This window comes from Brachyhypopomus gauderio, unplaced genomic scaffold, assembly GCF_052324685.1.
Source record: "Brachyhypopomus gauderio isolate BG-103 unplaced genomic scaffold, BGAUD_0.2 sc77, whole genome shotgun sequence".
Taxonomy (NCBI): Eukaryota; Metazoa; Chordata; class Actinopteri; order Gymnotiformes; family Hypopomidae; genus Brachyhypopomus; species Brachyhypopomus gauderio.
Window position 1 is genome coordinate 850,694 of NW_027506898.1, and position 20,919 is coordinate 871,612.

The 20,919-nt window shown below is 40.7% G+C and overlaps 1 protein-coding gene across 6 annotated transcripts; it reads right to left on the minus strand.

The window, feature by feature from the left end:
- Positions 1-8,098: 8,098 nt before the first annotated feature.
- clrn2 (clarin 2) lies at positions 8,099-20,901 on the minus strand. Of its 6 annotated transcripts, none has more exons than XM_076990769.1 (5): positions 20,643-20,901; positions 16,938-17,038; positions 10,691-15,365; positions 10,327-10,506; positions 8,099-8,886 (listed from the first exon to the last, which is right to left on the minus strand). In XM_076990769.1, the coding sequence occupies exons 3-5, from the start codon at positions 10,941-10,943 to the stop codon at positions 8,618-8,620; spliced, it is 702 nt and encodes a 233-aa protein (XP_076846884.1). In that variant the 5' UTR covers positions 10,944-15,365; positions 16,938-17,038; positions 20,643-20,901; the 3' UTR covers positions 8,099-8,617. The 6 variants fall into 6 exon arrangements, with proteins under 6 accessions (XP_076846884.1, XP_076846883.1, XP_076846881.1 ...); XM_076990768.1 differs by having other exon boundaries at positions 16,744-17,038; XM_076990766.1 differs by having other exon boundaries at positions 16,581-17,038.
- Positions 20,902-20,919: the final 18 nt, after the last annotated feature.

Here is a 20,919-nt window from a genome sequence, read left to right on the forward strand (position 1 = left end):
CATTCAAAAGACGTTTAAAAAAGACGTTGCAAAAACTTTCATTCTGGCTTTTCAGTGGACGTCTTTTGAACGTCCATTATTGACGTCAACTGAATGTCAGTAATAGACATCAAAAAACGTTTTAAAAAAAACGTCGCAAAAACTTTCATTCTGGCTTTTCAGTGGACGTCTTTTAAACGTCTGACGAAGACGTTTAATTGACGTCTTTTGGACGTGTCTTTGCTCAGTGGGGTGTCACTAATATACGATGATTGCTAGCGAGCTAATAAAACAAAATTAAAATTCGTATTTGCTACAAGACAAAGTCCTGAATTGAAAAACATAGAGGTAGCAAGCTAGCTAATTTAATATTTTGCATTGCACAGAAAAAAATCTCTTTACTTTTCCTGTTGCTTGTTTGTATTCCAAGTGTGGAGTGGTACATAGACTATTTGTAACGTATTGATCAGACAGAAAAGGATCCAAGTGCGGATAACAACCGCTTTTATTGAAACAGCAATCACAGAGCACTTGAATAGGTGAGTTACTCCGTTCAGGGTGTGTTGTGCAGGAGTATAGTAATTGTAGTCAGGACAGTCCAGAGTCACGCCGGTGAGACAGAGGCCAGGAGGTACAGAGGGACTAGGCAGGGAACGAGAGCAGAGGTTGGGCAGGCATGAAAATCTGTCACCTTTCAGCGAAATTCGCCGTTTTGAAGTCGAAAAGGGTGACCTACGTGAATCGTGTAGATCCGATGAGTTTTTTGTTTGGGGGGGGGGGGGGGGGGGTCGGGAGATTATATGTATATATTTTAATTATCATATTGACTTAATAAGCAAACAGAGCACTTCCGAAATTGGCAATTTCAATGACAGTGGCGAGCAGTTTCGGCCCAGAACCTTCATAGAGGCCAAATTGCGTTTCAATCATACGAACGTTCTTCATTCATGTTATTCATTTACTGCTAAGCGGGACGAGAAGCAGGACCTAGTGCTACACCGCGGACAAGTCAGAAGAGTGTACATTTACCACTACATTTACCAGATCGTACACTTACCACTACATTTACCAGATCGTACATTTTTAATTGGGTGGATTTAATTGGGTTAGGTTTCAATCGTTTTCATATTTTGCGGTAAAACAAAGTTACTGCCGTTCGCTACAGCGTTGAAAACTGTCTAACCACAAGCTCTTGTGATAAATAGGTAGATAGATGGGCCTATTAAGTTCGCGTCAACCCCGTGTAGTTAACGGTGACATAAAATGAGAAACAAGTTTTTTTTTCTAGTGTGTCTGTAGTTGTAACTGGTGAATCCAGGGACGGGTGAGGATCACATTCGCGCCAGGGCTGAAAAGGTTGAAGATGAAGTTGTAAACTCTTGTCGTTTGAGTCTACCCTGTGCTTTAGCTCATGTTAGAAAATAAAAACACGTGAACCCTGGTATTTTTACAGTAATTTTCGCCGCTGATGTATTTATTGGTTCATTAAGACGTAATGGTTTTGACTGAGCCATCCATAATGGCGAAAGCGGCTTCTTGCGTTTACGGATTGCGTTTACATTGAATCCATTGACATGACAGTCAAAAAAAAATTTTTTATGGATTTTACTATATTTTACGGAGCCCGTAAGGTGACATCATGTAAAAAATAAATAAATAACGCGTGGCCACGACTTATTAACGCGTGGGAACGAGATACTAACTGTGCATTCACACCGAAAGCGATAAAATCGCTCTCCGTCGCCGAGTCGCCAGCATCGCGTCGCGTGGGGGCGTGTCCAACATCACGCCGGCATGCAGCACGTGACAGATATGCAAATCACGTTTTTAAAGCAGGACGCAGTATTTATTTTAATCTATTGATTACAGGACACACGATTATAAATGAGTGCGTGTATAAAACATAGTGTGTGTATAAAACACATATAGTATATAAACCTAAAATGTTTATGTATTTTTTTTACTTTTTACCCCAGACCCGAAAATCAAACAGGAATTTTAAAAATCATAACCAATAATAGGGTATACGCTAATTTATTGCAGATGTTTTTTAACAAATGAACAGTATTCCCTCCAAAAATAAACATTTTGTACTGTAAATAAACAGGGACACATCGTAAAGTGCAGGACATCCAGAGACAGCCACTATTAATCTCTCCTCTATTTTGCAATCGGAACAAATAATCAGTAGGAACCAAAGTCAGAGGTGCGGTTTCGGAGGAGGGTGCAAACATACTTTCTGATTGGTAGTCGCCGCCGCGCGTCACTGCTCATTTGCATAAAGTTGAGCCAAGCTCAACTTGTTCGCGTCGCTCAAATCGCTCACTTCGCGTCGCACCGCGTCGCGTCGCTGGGTGTCGCTTACTCTCATTGAAAATGAATGACTTCCGGTCGCCGTGTCGCTCTCGTCGCCTTTCACACGCGGCAACAAAGTTTATTTTTTCACAGCAAAGCAAGCAGATCCCAGGGATGTTCGCGAACTGACTGCCCAAGGAAGGTAAACCTGGCTTTATATAAAGTAATACTTAATTATCTTGTTCGCACACGTTAGTAAGTTGTTCGCATGCGTTAGTAAGTCGTGGCCACGCGTTATTATATTTTTTACATGATGTCACCTTACGAGCTCCGTCATATTTGGCATCACCTGTCGCTGGTACACCAGCAGCCACAAAACCCCCGTCGCAGTATACCCATGATGTCACATGTCAACGCCCCCCCCCCACATGTCAACGCCCCGTCGCCGTATCCCCATGACCTCACATGCCCCGCCCCCCGGTCTTCTCACCTTTTTAACCCCTGACCCATTTTCATGCCTGGTTGGGACACAGGGAGGCAGTAACACAGAGAGACCGCTCGGTACGTGGCATGGCAACAATTCTTCACAACCCAGAAGAGAGAGGAGGAAGCTTAAATAGTTGCGAAAGGGGCGGGGCAATGAGTAGCAGGTGAACCGCATCACACGGCAATCATGTGCTGTTCCTGACACAATTAATACACTTTTTTCTTTTCTGTTTAATATTTCATATTCTCCCTAAGACTGCCTGCAAATCACAGCTGGGGTAGAGACAAAATTAAAATCCGCATTTGCTACAAGACAAAGTCCTGAATTGAGAAACACAGAAGTAGCTAGCTAGCTAATTTAATATTTTCTCACAAAATACATATATATAGTAGCTACATCATTATTGTAACAGAACAAGCTTTGCCTGTCGCTCCTTGCGCTCTGCTCTCTTCACCAGGGAAATGATGAGCGCGGTCTCTTCTCTGCTTTTCTCTGCTTTACTGAGTGAGAGCTGAAACTGGCCAGTACGAGAATAAAAAAAAGGTGTGTGTGTGTGTGTAGGGGGGGCATATCGTAAATGATTGAACATTAAATATGCAGTAGTTAGTATATTTATTATATAACAAATAGCTAAATATGATGTGAAAATATTAATGTGAATAGTGAACCCATTTCGCACGTCCACTGACATTCAATAGAGACCCTAGCCCAGACCTGGGCAAACTACGGCCCGCGGGCCACATCCGGCCCGCGAGAGGCCAATCATAAATTTAACAAATATCTATGTCGTGCGTGCAATACAACTGTGACGCTTTTATTTTGAAAGCGCTACGTTTTTGTTAATTCCGTGTGGATGTACGTGCTTGTGTGTGAGCTGTGCAAGAAACACTGTAGGTGATCAGCGACAAGTTAATTAAGGCAAAATTTATACTTTCGCGAGTGAACGTAGTGCGCGATTCCGCACCCCTCGCACGAACCTCCGCTAACGGCGGAACATTTACGTGACAAATTATAATTTATAATTATGAATTGTGTTCCAGGTTTGAAAAGTGCTGGAATGTTGGCTAAAGAACTTGAAAATGCTTGAAATTGTAACTGTATTTCGATTCACAACAAATAGCTGACTGAACAGGGGGTATTCCAGAAAGCGGATTCAGTGAAGAAACCGGGTAAGTAAACTCAGAGTTAACAAAAACTCAGGGTTTTCCGTTCCAGAAACCGAGCTTAGAGAGAACCTGAGTCAGCTGGGAAATATTGAAATGGACCTTGAAAGTGCACTGAAACACTGTAGGTGATCAGCGACAAGTTAATTAAGGCAAAATTTATACTTTCGCGAGTGAACGTAGCACGCGATTCCGCACCCCTCGCACGAACCTCCGCGAACGGCGGAACATTTACGTGACAAATTATAATTTATAATTATGAATTGTGTTCCAGGTTTGAAAAGTGCTGGAATGTTGGCTAAAGAACTTGAAAATGCTTGAAATTGTAACTGTATTTCGATTCACAACAAATAGCTGACTGAACAGGGGGTATTCCAGAAAGCGGATTCAGTGAAGAAACCGGGTAAGTACACTCAGAGTTAACGAAAACTCAGGGTTTTCCGTTCCAGAAACCAAGCTTAGAGAGAACCTGAGTCAGCTGGGAAATATTGAAATGGACCTTGAAAGTGCACTGAAACACTGTAGGTGATCAGCGACAAGTTAATTAAGGCAAAATTTATACTTTCGCGAGTGAACGTAGCACGCGATTCCGCACCCCTCGCACGAACCTCCGCGAACGGCGGAACATTTACGTGACAAATTATATTTGTGAATTGTGTTCCAGGTTTGAAAAGTGCTGGAATGTTGGCTAAAGAACTTGAAAATGCTTGAAATTGTAACTGTATTTCGATTCACAACAAATAGCTGACTGAACACGGGGTATTCCAGAAAGCGGATTCAGTGAAGAAACCGGGTAAGTAAACTCAGAGTTAACGAAAACTCAGGGTTTTCCGTTCCAGAAACCGAGCTTAGAGAGAACCTGAGTCAGCTGGGAAATATTGAAATGGACCTTGAAAGTGCCGTAGAAGTGCTTTAAAGCTAGGTTTAAGCCTGGTTTATATTTGACGCGGTGCGAGCAGTGCGGGGGTCCGCGCGGCAAAAATGACGTAATCGCGGTGGCTCAGCCCGTGCGCAAGGGCCTCGCGTGCTGTTGATTCGCGAGGTCGTGCACCTCTCGAATTTTTTAACTTCGTGTGCACGCCGCACCTCAGCGCGATGGACAAAGTCATGTTTGCAGGGTTCATACCTTAAAGCATTTGTACGTCACTTTCAAGGTCCATTTCAATTCAAAAGGTCCATTTCCCAGCACGTTAAACTTAATTAAGTTAAATATTTATACATATACTCAAAATGATTAAAAATAATTTGCTTTTTATCACATTATTTAATGGTTGTTTAAAGTCTTCACGTTCTCCCATGTTTCATACTGGAATTACAAGAGGCTCATATTTGTTAATGTAATACAAGAAAACTGTTCATTCAGATGGCTATTTGTTGTGAAACGAAGTAGTTACAATTTCAAACATTTTCAAGTATTTAGCCTAAATTCCAGCACTTTTCAAATCTGAAACAAAAAGCAACATTAAAATTGGTCAGGTAAATGTTCCTTCCATTGTTTTTGAGGGGTGTTTCTTTATACTAACACACATCGTTTCGGAGAACACTACACAGAATGTGAAGCGGCAAGTATAAACGCCTCCACCGTTTGCGGAAGTTCGTGCGAGGTGGGCGGGGCCACCATAATGACATCATTTTCGTTTGTGTGGCCCTCTGACACAATTCAGGTTTCTCATGTGGCCCCTTGTAAAACTTTATTGCCCACCCCTGCCCTAGTCAGACGTGTGAATAGTGAACCCGTTTGCACGTCCACTGACATTCAATAGAGACCCTAGTCAGACGTGTGAATAGTGAACCCGTTTTGCATGTCCACTGACGTTCAATAGAGACCCTAGTCAGACGTGTGAATAGTGAACCCTTTTGCACGTCCACTGACATCCAATAAAGGTCCTAGTCAGACGTTCAGATAGAAAACTCGTCATGCACATCCATAGACGTCTAGCTGAGGTCCTAGTCGGACTGTCAGATTTTGAACCAGTTTTGAACGTCCACCAGATGTGCAAAAGTGGGTCTGGACTGACCGTCGTGATACAGACATGATTTTAACATCTTTCTGACGTCGCATGTTTGCTGGGTTGTCTTCTCCGCACAAATTCAACGCTGCTGTCCCCCCTCCCCCCTCCCCCGCTGAGCAGTTCACATTTTACAGCACCATTTAATACAAAATGATCCAGTTATGTGATTCTATATTACTTATTTATTATGTTAAAATTAGGGTGACCAGACATCCTCTTTTTCCCGGACATGTCCTACTTTTGAGACCTAAAAAAATGTCCGGGGGGAATTTCAAAATTGCACGACACACACGCCGCTAAAAAATACATTTGTAAAAGGTGTCCTCCTTTTCAGAAACCCAAATCTGGTCAGCCTAGTTAAAATAAGGATTTCAAGTATTTTCAAGTCTTAAAGCTCAAGTCCGATTCCAAGTCCAAGTCAGTAAAGGTAAAGGCTAAGTCAAGTCGCAAGTCTTCAGTGATGTTGTCAAGTCACAAGTCATCAGTTTAGTGACTCGAGTCGGACTCGAGTCCAAGTCATGTGACTGGAGTCCACACGTCTGCTTTAGAGATCCACATCCAGAGAAGCAATACCAGGTCTTCTTGAAATCAGTGGTGTGGATTTTCTGCCATCTGCTGGTGCCAAGTGGGATAGTTTGCAGTTTATTTTATGTAGGTTAGCCCTATGATAGATGTACAGATCTGCATAGCTAAACACCTTCTCATATGAGAATTTAATGCACGGTTTGACGGACTTTATGCTTAAGGCTAAAGGGGGCTTATCACAAAGTGTGCAGAGAAATCTCTTTTGGGCACCTGTATAGGTGTATATGTCCTCCGATCAAATAAAGATCTTTGTCAAATATGGTTTGAGCCTGAGATCTATCATGTCTTTATTTGGCTATTGTGTATACAGTATTTTCTACTCCATTTACACTCAGTTACTTTCTGCTTGGTCAGATGCCTGATCATCCGTATATAATGAGATGAGAGTGAGAAGATGAGGAGTCTGTTTCTGACTGTATTTGACTCATGTCATTTACCCAGAGAGGGGCTCTCCCAGGGCCCTGAGGGGCAACAAGCAGGCAAGTAAGGCATTAACTAGAAGTGGGGCTAGTGAAGTGGGACTAAGGACACGTTAAGGACAATTGTGGAATTTGTCCTTACCTGAACACACAAGTGTTTTAAAATTGTTAAGACAACCTATCATTACTATATGAAACCAGTAAGGCTATACTATCATTAGTAATAATATTTTTTAAATATTTAACATTCTAGAAGTTAATTAAAAAGTTGGTTTTTCAATCTCTAATGTTTCTTTCATTCAGACTGATTCTGCGAAATTGTTTTATTAATAAATGAATGAATACTGGTAATTTTATTATTCTTAATTTCTATTATCTGATAGGGATAAACCAGTAAAACCATAGTGAAGCAATCACTAGTGATCAGCAATAACATTAAATTGAAAAAGTTTGTAATTTAGGGTGATATGACAATCCAGAGAGTTTATGTTGTATCCACATGCATGTACATTTTAATGTATGAAGTACTACAGGATAAATACACAATAGTGCAATATTTAGTACTATAATGAACAACACACATAATATCTAACATGACATTTCTGTACATGAATTCATGTGTATTCATCTTTACCTCTAGTGGCATTTTTTCATGCTGGTTTTCAGATTCAGTAACTGAATGTTACATTCAGTGTAAATAAGGAGAATTTGAGAGTTTGAACCTAGATGTGGAAAGAGCTCATTGCAGTTTGTTTGCTTGCACTGAGTTTCTATGTGTGCCATGTTTAACTATATTTTTCATAATGTCCTTGACTGCTTAATATCCAAAATCCAAACTTGTCAAGAAGCCATTATTGGACATTACTGCTAATGCGCAATTTAATTTAGTGATGCTATTTTGCTGAAGATGACATTTTAGTGGGTAAGTGGATCAAGACTGATTGATTGTTTATTAATCATAGAGATTAACTCCCCATGACTGTTTATTAATCATAGGGATTAACTCCCCATGACTGTTTATTAATCATAGGGATTAACTCCCCATGACTGTTTATTAATCATAGGGATTAACTCCCCATGACTGTTTATTAATCATAGGGATTAACTCCCCATGACTGTTTATTAATCATAGGGATTAACTCCCCATGACTGTTTATTAATCATAGGGATTAACTCCCCATGACTGTTTAATCAAAATGGTAATTAACTCCCAATGACTGTTTAATCATCACAGGGATTCACTCCCCCATGACTGCTGGAATATGAGTGTACCCATCATTTCAAGGTCTGATAAATCTAGTGTTTGCACTAATAAGTCATACTGCTTTGAGACCTCAGCAACTGTTGTGGATAAAATCTCTTTTTATTTGACATATTTATACAAACCCATTGGAGGTTTGTTATTAAAATAAAATAGGAATAAATGTATAAATGACCAAGAATTAATTATTGGTTCGGGATCATACATACTTAGAAAAATGTCCTATCTAGAATTCTTTGATCTAAATCTGAAAGGTTTTTTCCACTTCATACCTTAACCTAAAGACAACACAATACAATATTGCATTTATTCTCCCCTCCCTGTAGGTTATCCAGCTGCATCTCATTGCTGAAAAAATTTATCAAATCACCAATACAAAACATGATACAATACTTCAGAAGTTCAGTCCAGGTTCTTCAGTACAGGAGATCATCTCCGGATGCAGTAGGTTGCTGTGGTTTTTTGGACTGTATTTTGGGCAGATGAATTCTGCTGGATGCAACCACCAGTATATTTGCTCCATGTGTGACAGCGCTGGCAACACAGAGCCAGAATGAGAAGCCCATGTTCTCCTCCAGAACCACGAGGTGGAAGAGGTTCTCACCGAAGTTTGCCACACGTTCTGTCAACTGATGGCAATGAACTGCTGCGATGAAGCTGGCAAAACCAAGTGAACTAAATAGAGCTGAGAGAAAGAGAGAGGGAGAGAGAGAGGGAGAGAGAGGAGAATGGGGAGAAAGATAGAGAGGGGGGAAAGAGGGGGCAATAGGTGGAGAGAGAGGGAGAGAGAGAGGGGAATGGAGAGAGAGAGAGAGAGAGAGAGAGAGAGAGAGAGAGGGGAATGTGGGAGAGAGGGAGAGAGTGGAATGGGGAGAGAGAGGGAGAGAGTGGAATGGGGAGAGGTGGAGAGAGGGGAATGGGGAGAGAAAGAGGAAGAGAGAGAGGAATGGGGAGAGAGTGAGAGAAAGGGGGAGAGGGGGGGAGGGGAATGGAGAGAGAGAAAGAGAGAGAGAGATTGGCTTTGTTTAGGATTTAAGTACTTTAGGCATAATTTATGTGTAGCTCTGAATTATTTCACCCAAAAACATTAAAATGGTTGATTTTAATGCTGAACAATTAATGATGAACTATTCAGGATGGGATAACACACTACCAGAAATAAATTATTCATTTACACAGTCAGTGTCCTCTGGGTCTTTAAAAGTATTAAAAGTTGGCCCTTAAAAAGTATTTTAAAAGTCTTAATCACAATTTTATGATGTATTAAGTTTGTGTTTGTATATTAGCATAAAGCTAGTCCTGGTTCAATTTATTCTTTTGACCATTGACCATAGTATTTTCGTGTCCCACTGTATCGGAGTTCTGTTGTATGGTTGTATTTTATAGTTTTAATTGCAAACTACAACAGTTTTGTACATTAAATATGTGTTGTGGATTGCAAATTAAAGTAGCGGTGAGGTCTACACTTTGTTTTTTTTTTTGGAAAGTTTAAAAAAAAATCTTTCAAAGGTATTGAAATTAACTTCAGTATTTCTGCATGTATTGTGATTTTAAATAAGCACTTTTAGCAAACCCAATACATTGTGTATTTACAGTGAAGACACTTCTTCACCTCATCTGTCAAGTTGAGCAGTTGTGGCCTGGCGGTTAGGGAACTGGTCTTGTGACTGGAGGGTCGTGGGTTCGATTCCCAGACCTGAGGCCATGACTGAGGTGCCCATGAGCAAGGCCCTTAACCCCCGATTGCTCACTTGTATAAAAAATGAGATTAAAATGTAAGTTGCTCTGGATAAGGGTGTCTGCCAAATGCCATAAAATGTAAATGTAATGTAAGTTAGAACATGACAACAGTGGGGCAGTACACCAGGACAGGTGAATATTGCAACCAATTTCTATGAAGGCATTCCAAGGTTTAGACAAAAATGTTTTACTGTGTCTGTATCCAGAGCCGGAGTGGCTAATCGGGAGATTCGGGAGGATTCCCGATGGGCCGGCTCATGTCAATCTCTAGTTTGGGCCGATTGGGAGGGAAGAATAATTTTGGGTCGGATTTGGACATGAATTTCCCAGGCTGAAAAAGTGGCCCACTCCGGCCCTGTCTGTATCTTATTTAATGCTGACCTACCTGCAATGAAGTTCCATATGTACAGGCCCAGAGGTCCTTTGATGGATTGGTAAGGCACTTTTCTGGCATTGTATATGCAGAATGCCAGGCTTACCAGAGCAAAGCCAATAGCAATGAAGAGGAAGAAGATTATGATCATATGCAGACCCCCATTGAGTGTCTTAATTAGTCTGGGGAAAACTGAAGAGAGAAAGACATTTTGAAACAACAATAAAAAGTTGAACACTAAATCTATATAAGCCAGTATATTTGTGTATGTGTGTGTGTGTGTGTGTGTGTGTGTGTGTGTGTGTGTGTGTGTGTGTGTGTGTGTGTGTGTGTGTAAAATACAAAAATGAGGCACTTTACAAAGGAAAATCCTCACTGTAAATTTTATAACGACGGTTCCCCAGGCCGCATTTCCGGGTTTTGCCGCCTTGAAAGAGCCCGTAGTTAATATCCCCGGTAAATTGTGCGAGCTCCAAGCTGGATGCGTTCACAATATCAACTCCGGTCTGACACAGGATCCTTCCGGTTATCCAGCGCTCAGTGGAAAGCGCCACTACAAGTAGCGCAACAGACCCAATACAAAGTACCGAGCCCACGGAGAACACGATCCGTTTCCACAGAGTCGGCATCTCGGCGCTCAGCCGTGCCCTTCCACCCCATTCCGCCTAAGCACGCAAAGGAACACAACTCTTCGAGGCATCCGCTGTTAATGTGTGGGCAAGAAATAAAGAAATATGTCCAGCTTGAATACCTCCACTAGCGATCCGTAGTGTGTGGGATGCTTTCCTTTGTGGTTATAAAGGCTGTAAATACGGTTAAAGAGTATAACTTTAGAGTAATGAACAGCGAAACATGCGAGGCAGGGAGGACACCGAAGCTAGGCGGTCAAACTAACCGGTAACCTGATCCGTTACATCTCCCAGAGACCTTTAATTCTCTCTCTCTCTCTCTCTCTCTCTCTCTCTCTCTCTCTCTCTCTCTCTCTCTCTCTCTCTCTCTCTCTCTCTCTCTCTCTCTCTCTCTCTCTCGCCCGCACACATAATCACTTCTATTTTACTTAGTATATACGATAATAATAATAATTTTTTTAAACTCTCACAAGCTGAAATAGCATAAATGTAATCAGCGGAATCAATGCACCGTCGCGTTTTTATCCTTCCCGCCGTGAGCTGTAACTATTCTTTGCGCTATAGAAAACACTGAAAACGTGATGCTGGAAATATATACCACTGTCGTAAACGTGGGCATAGGAGCCATTCTACTATTGGGGAGGAACGTACATGCCGCATATACATTTAAATGTGTTGGTTCGTTTATGACCCAGCACTGAAACGCCCCACTCTCATCCCTATTGCCAAAATCACACCTGCTACTGTTTCGTCCCTCATCCCTCTCGGGTCATTGCATATTAAGATAAATGGAGCAGGGAAAGGTCGAGCGCGCGAGATGTAATTGGGACATAAACGTGTCACAGTCTTAAGATTGGTTCGCCTGTGAAATATTATCTTCATTTATTACAGAAACGATATTGAGTGCTTCAATAACCTCCCTTCCTTATTGGCACATTCTTTGTTATTTTACCCTTGACTACATTTTGGCATACAAATGAGACAAAAGCTCGTACATGAAATAAAGCGTTTTTCTTAATGTTTGGTAACTAGTTTTAAAATGTTTCAGTTTTAAGCGCAAGCTCTTCCTGTGTGACTGACATCCAAACCTATGTTAAAGGCGTTTTGTTGTTGTTGTTTGTTTATTTTAATTAACAGATAAATACCACAGCAAGAATGCAAATACTGTATGTAGGTTCAATCCGAACAAAAAATAGCTAATAGCTGGACTGAAATTGTTTCAGCACCGCGGATAGCTCCATTCGAGTTCGGGCGATGTGGAGATATAGGTCACTACACAGCCTATTTCATTTAGTCAGTACCGTACTGTATTACAAATACGTTGGTTGTGCGTGCATTTTTAGCATATTAATGAAGGGATGCTTTTTCACAGTGAATATTTACAACATTCACGTGAATATTTTAACAGCTTTCTGGAGGAGTAATAATTTTGATCACAAGAGGGAGACATCTCATCGCATGTTCCTCTTAATTTAACACTAGTCAAACGGCTGATCCATCGATCATCGAGTTAAAAAAATTATACAGCATGTCTTCGCTGTTACACCCAAATACGTTCCAAAACAAAGAGTAAAATTGTTATACAAATCTGAACATTTTATTCGAATTAGCATTTGATGAATATTTAAACCGTGTTCTAAGACGCAGTAAGAGATTAACACTTTGCACGCGTGTGATAACAGTTTAGCATTAATACAAGTTACACAACAATTAAAACAAATTGGCAGCGAACAAAAAAAAAGCTATTTGTTATACACACACACACACACACACACAAACATACACACACACACACACACACACACACAGACACACACCCACACACACACACAAAATCCCTTAAACAATAAATTAGTGATTTATTAATATGAAGAATAGACTATTCATATCCCGGTCCTTGCTGGTGCAATACCATGTAAATCACCAGTTTAGATTTCTCCACCCTCAATAAGCTTTGGAGGAAATGCAGTTAAGCAGCATACACGCGTAACTGAGTTAGATGCATATAAAATGCACCAAAGATTCATATTATCTTTAAGAACGTTCCTGCAATCTCAGGGATAGGCAAAATAAGGGCATGCGGTGGACATACATGGTAAACATGCCCTGGTAAACCACGCTGCTATATTAATGATTTATAAAAATATATGTATGGAAAAGAGAAACTCGTTCCTTTGGGTGAAATTATGCCAGGGACGAATAACCTGTGTTTGCGTTTTATTTAGATTTCATTAAGGATTTAAAATTTTCGAATGCGTGCCTGTGTACATTGTACATAAAATAAACATTTTACTAAAAGAGATACCTATTATGGGAGAAGATAAATAAAATTTGTTAGAGAATGTTTGAAAAAGTATGATATACATTTTGTATATTAAAAATGCAATTTAAAAGCGCATAATTAAAACAAATTAGCAGCCTCTAGCTTTTTGGTGCTAAATTGCAGGCAAAATCCAAATAAAGAAACACTTTGTTAATAACATCGTGTTAATTTACGAGATTGCGCAATACTTTAATTAGGAAGTATTTCGGGAAACACTATTTAACGGACAATGAGAAAGTCTCAAAGCCTTGGCTCTGTTCGAAATAGCCTGCTACATACTATATACTGCACTGTATACTTGTCCCCATGGTAGTATGTAGTGTTGTATCTGTAAGGGTTGGCTCGCGGACTACACCACCAGCCACCACTAGAGGGAGCCGATCCGCTAAACCAGCCTAATTAGGCTGGATGAGCTACACCTGCTTTGAGAGCTTTATATAGGCTGACATCTCAGCAACTTCTTGCTGTGGCTCTGTTCGAAATAGCCTACTACATACTGGATACTGCATACTGGACTCAGTATATACTGGATACTGCATACTCGTCCTCATAGTAGTATGCAGTACAGTTTCCAGTATGCGACAAAATCAAAGCATACTATGGGGTCACGTGAACGTGTAACCACCCATGATTAGCGATTCTTTTGAAGTCTCAAAATGGTGGACTATTTGTCGATTTTTAGAAGATACCACGAGAGAAGGCGGAGAAGAAAGATTTTAATAGCTACCTTTATGGCATTCATTTTGAAGGAGTTTAACGTGAGTACAAAATATCTACTAACTCAGATCCGCTCCGCTTCAACCGCCATGTTGTTTTTTTTTTTTTTTTACGAACGATATGAAACTGGCCGCGCTGCATGATGGGATGCAGTACACCACGAAGATAGCTCTGTTTGCGTACTGGAATATTTTGCGGAAGTAGTAGGTCATCCAAGTATGTTTCGCATACTGGAAAATTTCATTTTGGTCACATACTGCATACGGCATACTGATTTGGGGCTCGATCAGTACGGCAGTAGTATGGAGTAGGCTATTTCGAACAGAGCCTGTGTCTTTTCATGAGCATTCTTGTGTCACAGGTCAACCTGTACGGTATCTTGATTAGTGGGAATTTTTCCTGGGTTTTTCTCTGTGCCATTCTCAGGTTTTTAACCCTTTCTTACCTGATTTTTTAGTCTTTGGCTTTAGGGAAGTTATTTTTGTTGTAGTTTCTCTCACTCCTTGAGATAGCCAGCTCTTACCCTGGCATCTTTTGTTTTTTCTTCTGGTTTTAATGTTGCATCATATCAGCAGAGGTTTTTGTTTGTTTGCATCTCGGACACCTAACACCCTGGTATTAATGGTAAACCCTGTGGTGGTCGAACGGCCAGCTATCTAACATCTAAGGGGTTTTCCCCAATGATGGATAAAGACAACTGGTGGTGTACTAGAATATTTGGCAGAAGTAGTGCATCAGGTATAGGGTGAAAGCCACATACTGAATATTGATTTGGGGCTCAATCATTACGCAAGAAATATTTAATAATATAATGGACTATTTTGAACACAGACCTTCTTTTGGGAAATGCTATGTAATGATTGGTTGGAAATTATGGCCACTATTGCAGGGTAAGTACAAGGTTTATTCTTACCTGGGAGCTACTCTACTGCATCACCTTCCTACAAACAAAACATGTGAAATAAAGTCTAATAAACCGATTCTACAGGTAAACAATCCTGAAATAACTTTAAAGGGGAAAAGGGTAAGATTGACCAGGAATACGACTGTATCCCTAACTTAAACAGATCTAGCAACAATGAACACTAGAAAAGGAATTGGGTAAAGAGGGAAAGATCCCTAATGAGCAAGCCAGGGGTGACAGTTGCAAGGATAAACTCCCTAGGAAAAGTTTTGGAAGAAACCTTGTGAGGACCAAGACTCAAAAGGGAGCCATCGTCCACTGAGTGGCCCATCAAGTTCGAGATTAGGAGGTCCCTCAGATGTAGACGTGGGGCCTCGGGTATTTCAGTGGGACCAGGGTGGATAGGCAGGTTCTGTTGTAGCAGCATCGCCACATCCACTGGTGGCATCAAAACATCCGATGGATCTCGGTGTCGTCTCTGTAGAAACATGTAAGCAGAATACAAGATGCAGGTTAAATTTGTAGGGTTAAACATTGAATGATCCAAGCTTATCTATAGAACATATAAAAACAAACAAAAAATGTATCGTTTCCACTTGGGCAGGGTGATTTTGGAAAGTAAAAGTATGTAAGAGACTGGCGTGATCGCTTCCTTCTTTGCTTGCACTCCCTCGCCTGTCACAGTACCATGTTTATTCCTACAGCCAATGAGGTTTGGTCAGTTGTACACTAACCTTCCTGCTGTTTTGGCAGTCCACTAGCAACCCAGAAAAACACCATGGAGGTTTTTTCATGCATTTTTGGCAGATTTTGAAACATTTGGCTCAAACCCTCAGCAGTAATCTGGCAACCCTGCATGAGGAGTACCAAGCCCCACATAACCTGATTCTGACCCAATTACACTTGAACTTTCATTCACGTGAGAACAGGTTGCATCTCTTATGCAGTAATCCTGCCATTAAGGTGACTGTATTTGTACCTAATTTCTAATTTGGAAGGTCTGGCAAACCTGTTCAATTGGCAAAGTTTGCTGACACTCACAAATAATTCGGTTATGCCTGTTAGTAGCTCTCAAGCAATACAGGCACTATAGAGTCAATACAGATTATACAGATTTTTTAATGAAACTCATTGCACCACCTTAGCTACAAGTAGTACAACACATCATTTGCCCACTGTGGTTTCTATAGTCTTGCAGTATCGATTATGAAGTGGAAACGTACTGACCAAAACAGCAGCAGTGCCTATCACACTAACTGTAAATGTCAAATGCTTATACTTGTGGTTTGGCAGAATTTATAGGTTTAATGCATGCTGGAATGTATTTTAATGCTTTTAACGCAGTTATGAGTTACTGGACTTGCATCTCTGGGGTTCAGTCATACTGTAAAGAGGACGGTTACCCTCATGTTTTTCATTTTTTGCATACATCTCTTTATTATTTTTTAGCTGTATTAATTATCTATGGATTTCAACTGTTCTGTCTGTCTGTCACCTTATATATATATATATCTCTCTTTATGCTTCGTTGTGAATTAAATCAAGATCTTTCATGACCAATGTATCGTTCTCTGTAATTTATAGTGCAAACAAACATTTTTGTAAAGATGGGTGAGAGTTTATCAGTTGTCTTTGTCTTTACCCTGAAATGTATTTTAAAATGCAAATATAAATTAAAATAGATATTTCAGACCTTGGAACTCCTTTTTCCACCTGTGATCCAGAAACTGTGACATGATGGCAAGTGAAGGAGTGAGACGGGTGTGGCAGGGTGAAGGAGTGAGACAGGTGTAGCAGGGTGAAGGAGTGAGACGGGTGTGGCAGGGTGAGCTTGGTGAAGGCAAACAAGGACGTACAAGCAGCAAACCAGGAGAGCAAATCGAAAGTAATCGTCTTGAAGAATGGGGACATCCATATACGTGATGTGGCAACTCTGGGAGGTCTGGGTTTGACATCTGTGTCTGTTTTGTGTGTGTCAGTTTAAGTGTGTGTGTGTGTGTGTGTGTCCGTTACAGGTTGTGTCTGTTCTAGGCTGTGACGCCTCCCGTACAGATGAGTCACCCCCCTTTTCCCATGCGTCTCTCTTTTGGTTGGCACACTGCCTCCAGATCGGCCGTCTCCTTCCTGCACTCCTGATCCAGGGAACCCGTCCTGAGAAATGGACAGAATAATCTTCAATTTGTGTTACGCTTGGTTGTGTCTTGACCTTTTTGGCTGGTCTGTTTTGCTGTTGTATGTTTGGGTCTTCATCTGTTAATTGTTTATGAGTCAATGATTGTCCTTATTTGGATTTGATGGCTGTTGTAAATTCCATTGTTGGGTTGTAAATCCCATTGTCGTGGTTATATAATTCTTAGTTGGGTAGTAGGAGGAATTTGGAGGGGGTGGGGCTGAGATATCCCACCTCACCAATTGGGTAACAGGGAACGGTGTTCCAATTAGTTCATTAAGAAGTGTAGGAAGGTTATTGTACTTTTTCTTAATTTGCTTTTCTTCCTTTTTGCACAGAGGTCAGTTTGTTACTCTGTTGTACATCCGGAGCCAAAACTGAACTGTACAGGTGGGCCAAGGCAAAGCACCTGGTTTGGAGATCCATAATATTAAATAGTGGAGAACTAATCAGGTGTTTGTTGTGAGCCAATAAGTGGGTGATTGTGATCTGGGAAGTGATCGTGGCGTGTGATTGGTGAAGGTGCTGTTGTTCTGGCTGGATGACAAAGACATCTCAAACAGGGATCCTTCATCAGCTGTGCAGTCTCACTCTCTCTGTCTCCGTCTCTCTGTCCAGTGCAAAACCGGAAAAGCGAGTACTACTTCATACAGTTGAGCAATAAGGATATTCTAACTTTGTACTTGTCCAGTGTAGGTCAAACAAGTTCAAAGCAACTGGCAAAAGGACACGTCAATATGGACCACAAAACCAAAGCTCTCTCAATCTGAAGATATATAAACACTTAAAAACCACTATAGAACACACCCTGCTACACCCTGGTCATCTTATTATTGGATGTTGGGACTAATGGTCATTAGGTTTGGGTAGACTGGGGTCTTATGCACAGTCAGCAATAAGCCAATGGGTAAACTTCATTAGGTTACCATCATCCCCCATTAGACTGACTCTCAACTGTGCCCTCTTTGCTCTAGCCTGCCTTCAGGGCTCAGGCATTGAGGTAAAAGGGAGGATAATGTTTAGACAGACAAAGCTCAGCCCCTCCTGTTGGCGCAAACAGCAGACGGTTGCTCCCACTGGGAAGGTTATGCCCATCAGAATGACTCATTTTATAGATTAAAATTGCTGCAATGTTTAACATCCAAAACAATATTGTACCGTGGTTCACTCATCAATGAATTTATCTTTTAATTTATTAAATTCAGTTTTATATATTTTATATAAAGTAATTATTGGATTAATAATCCAATGGGGTTGGAGTTAAATAAAGAAATTTAAAAAGGAAAATTCTACATCTGTGATGCATGTACTATGGAGAAGGTTGTATATGTGTGCAGCACATCTAGGCACTGTACAGTTAAACATAGCACTGTACAGTTAAACACAGGACTGTAGAATTAAACATAGCACTGTATGGTTAAACACACACTGTACAGTTCTCATGCACCAACATTTATATCAATCATACAGGCTACACTAAAACTTTTTTAACACACCAATTAGGTTGATCTCAATATTATAGACTAATATAATAAAGTTTTACATAATTTTATCATTACATTAATAATTTAGTTAATTATTCAATAAAACATATTGAAACATTTTGTTGTAATTATAAGTATACACAGGATATCCTGTGCCAGTCTGTTAGTGTGTCACACAGGTCTCAGCCAGGGTTCACCAGGTAGGCCCCTCCTTTCACTGAAGCTCACAACACCTCCAGAAGGCTCACAGTGGGGCATCCTAGCCCCTCCCCCTCCAAGGGCTTGACTTTTAATCTGCACCTCTGCGGCAGTGTGACGAAGGCCACTGACACTGTTAATGCTGGCTCAGTACCACGTTACACAATAACACAACACCTCACCTCACTCATCTACCCATGTTGCTAAAACACCAAACACCTCAGCCGTTCCAGCTTTATAGTGCATTGCTCCAACCAGTCTTCCCTCTCCTTATCCACACTAGCATTTCTGGCTAATTCTGATACTCCTCTCAAAACCTTCAACTGTGTCCTCGAAGAAAATTGTTAACTCCAGAAAATAAACTATCCTTTTACTTTCAGATTACAACACCATGTAAAAAGATCAACGTATTCACCAAGATTCAAGACCTTCGCCCTTATACATTTAATGGAAATTCATTTTATGAACGCTGTCTAAACTCTCTTTACATGCTGATTACAATTACTATAATGCTATGAAATGTCTCTTGAACTTAACTGTACTCAATAACCAGAATTTAAACATTTCATCACAGCCCAGTTGCATAGAAAACCTTTATCAAGGAGCTGGTCTCTCAGTCATTTTGGATATCCATGGAACATACAGACAGACAGACTTAAGTGCTACGTGTGCACTTCTTGGGAGGCCTATGGAGAGGAGCTAGTGAGTGCAGTATTTATGTACTTATTCATTTAAATTCTGAATGTGAGGAAGGAACTGTTTAGGCACTTAGGAGGTCTGGAACGTGCTGTGAAACATGTGAGAAGCAGAGATCAAAGTGTATATTTAACAGTTTATTGGGGTATTGTCTTATACATTAGACCACATATCACATGTTGTCCCACTAGATGAATTAAGTGAGGTTTGATTTTATTCAATTAATACATGCAGTCCAGTGTCTGAGAAACTCTAGAATAAAGCATCGGTAGCTTTCTTCATCTAGAAACAACTCCAGCTTGTTGGCATGGAGGTATCACAGAAACTGCTCCATGCTGCATCAAATGCATGTATTTCCCTAACTGTAAACTGGGGTTGGTCCTGTTGGTTATTTTTACCACTGTTTATAATTATCTTATTATTAATATTATTATTATATTATTATTTTTCTTCTCACTTCTCACTGTGTGTGTGGGGGGGGTGTAAGGGGAAAAACGTGTGTGAGGTGCTCTCACACAGAAACACACATTTATAGAGACACAAACGAGAGATGATGTAAGAGTGTGTGTGTGTGTGTGTGTGTGTGTGTGTGTGTGTGTGTGTGTGTGTGTGTGTGTGTGTGTGTGTGTGTTCCAGGGGAGCAGTGATCATGTATCTGTATAGAGTGGAGTGACTCACTCTACTGTGTTTGGAGAGTTAAGCAATGAGTCAGCATCTTCATCTTTCTTTTCCACACATGTACCAATAGGACACACACACACACACACACACACACACACACACACACACACACACAAGCACTTACATACACCATATATGCATAAATAAACATGCACACACAAGTGTACACACAGCATTTCTTACTCTTACACACTTAAAAATATATAAACCTGCACTCTGCAGGTGATGACTAAGCACTGTCCCCTACTTTAAACCTGCTCCCCTCATAAATGTTTAATCAAACGCGAGGTAACCTAGACGCGTACAGCCAACCATGCATGCGTGTCAAGCAAAACATGAACTGTTAGGGTATACCACACGCTACACTACTACGCAACACATGTGTTTTAATGCCGAATTACAATATCAACATAACGAAGCGGAACAGCATCATTACAAATTCAGCGACATTCTCACGTACTCATCAGATGTTACTGACGCAGAGACAGTCACGTCATCCACGATATTACATTTTGGTTGTGCCTACCGGAGAGGTCGAACGATTGGTTAAATACGCGCGGGTCAATGTCTTTATACGAATGTCCACTGAACGGTTTAAAGCGACGTGACACTCTCAAAAATCTCCCACTTAGGATAATGAATATGGGTAACAGTCGTTTGACGGTGACAGCTCAGCACTGATTGAAATCCACCGATGGTTTCCGGTAAGTGCGTGCTCAGTGACTGGCCATTATCCAGTACTCTCCACGTCCATCAACCGTCCAAAACAAACGCCTCTCATAAGTGAGCCGAGAACTTTCCCT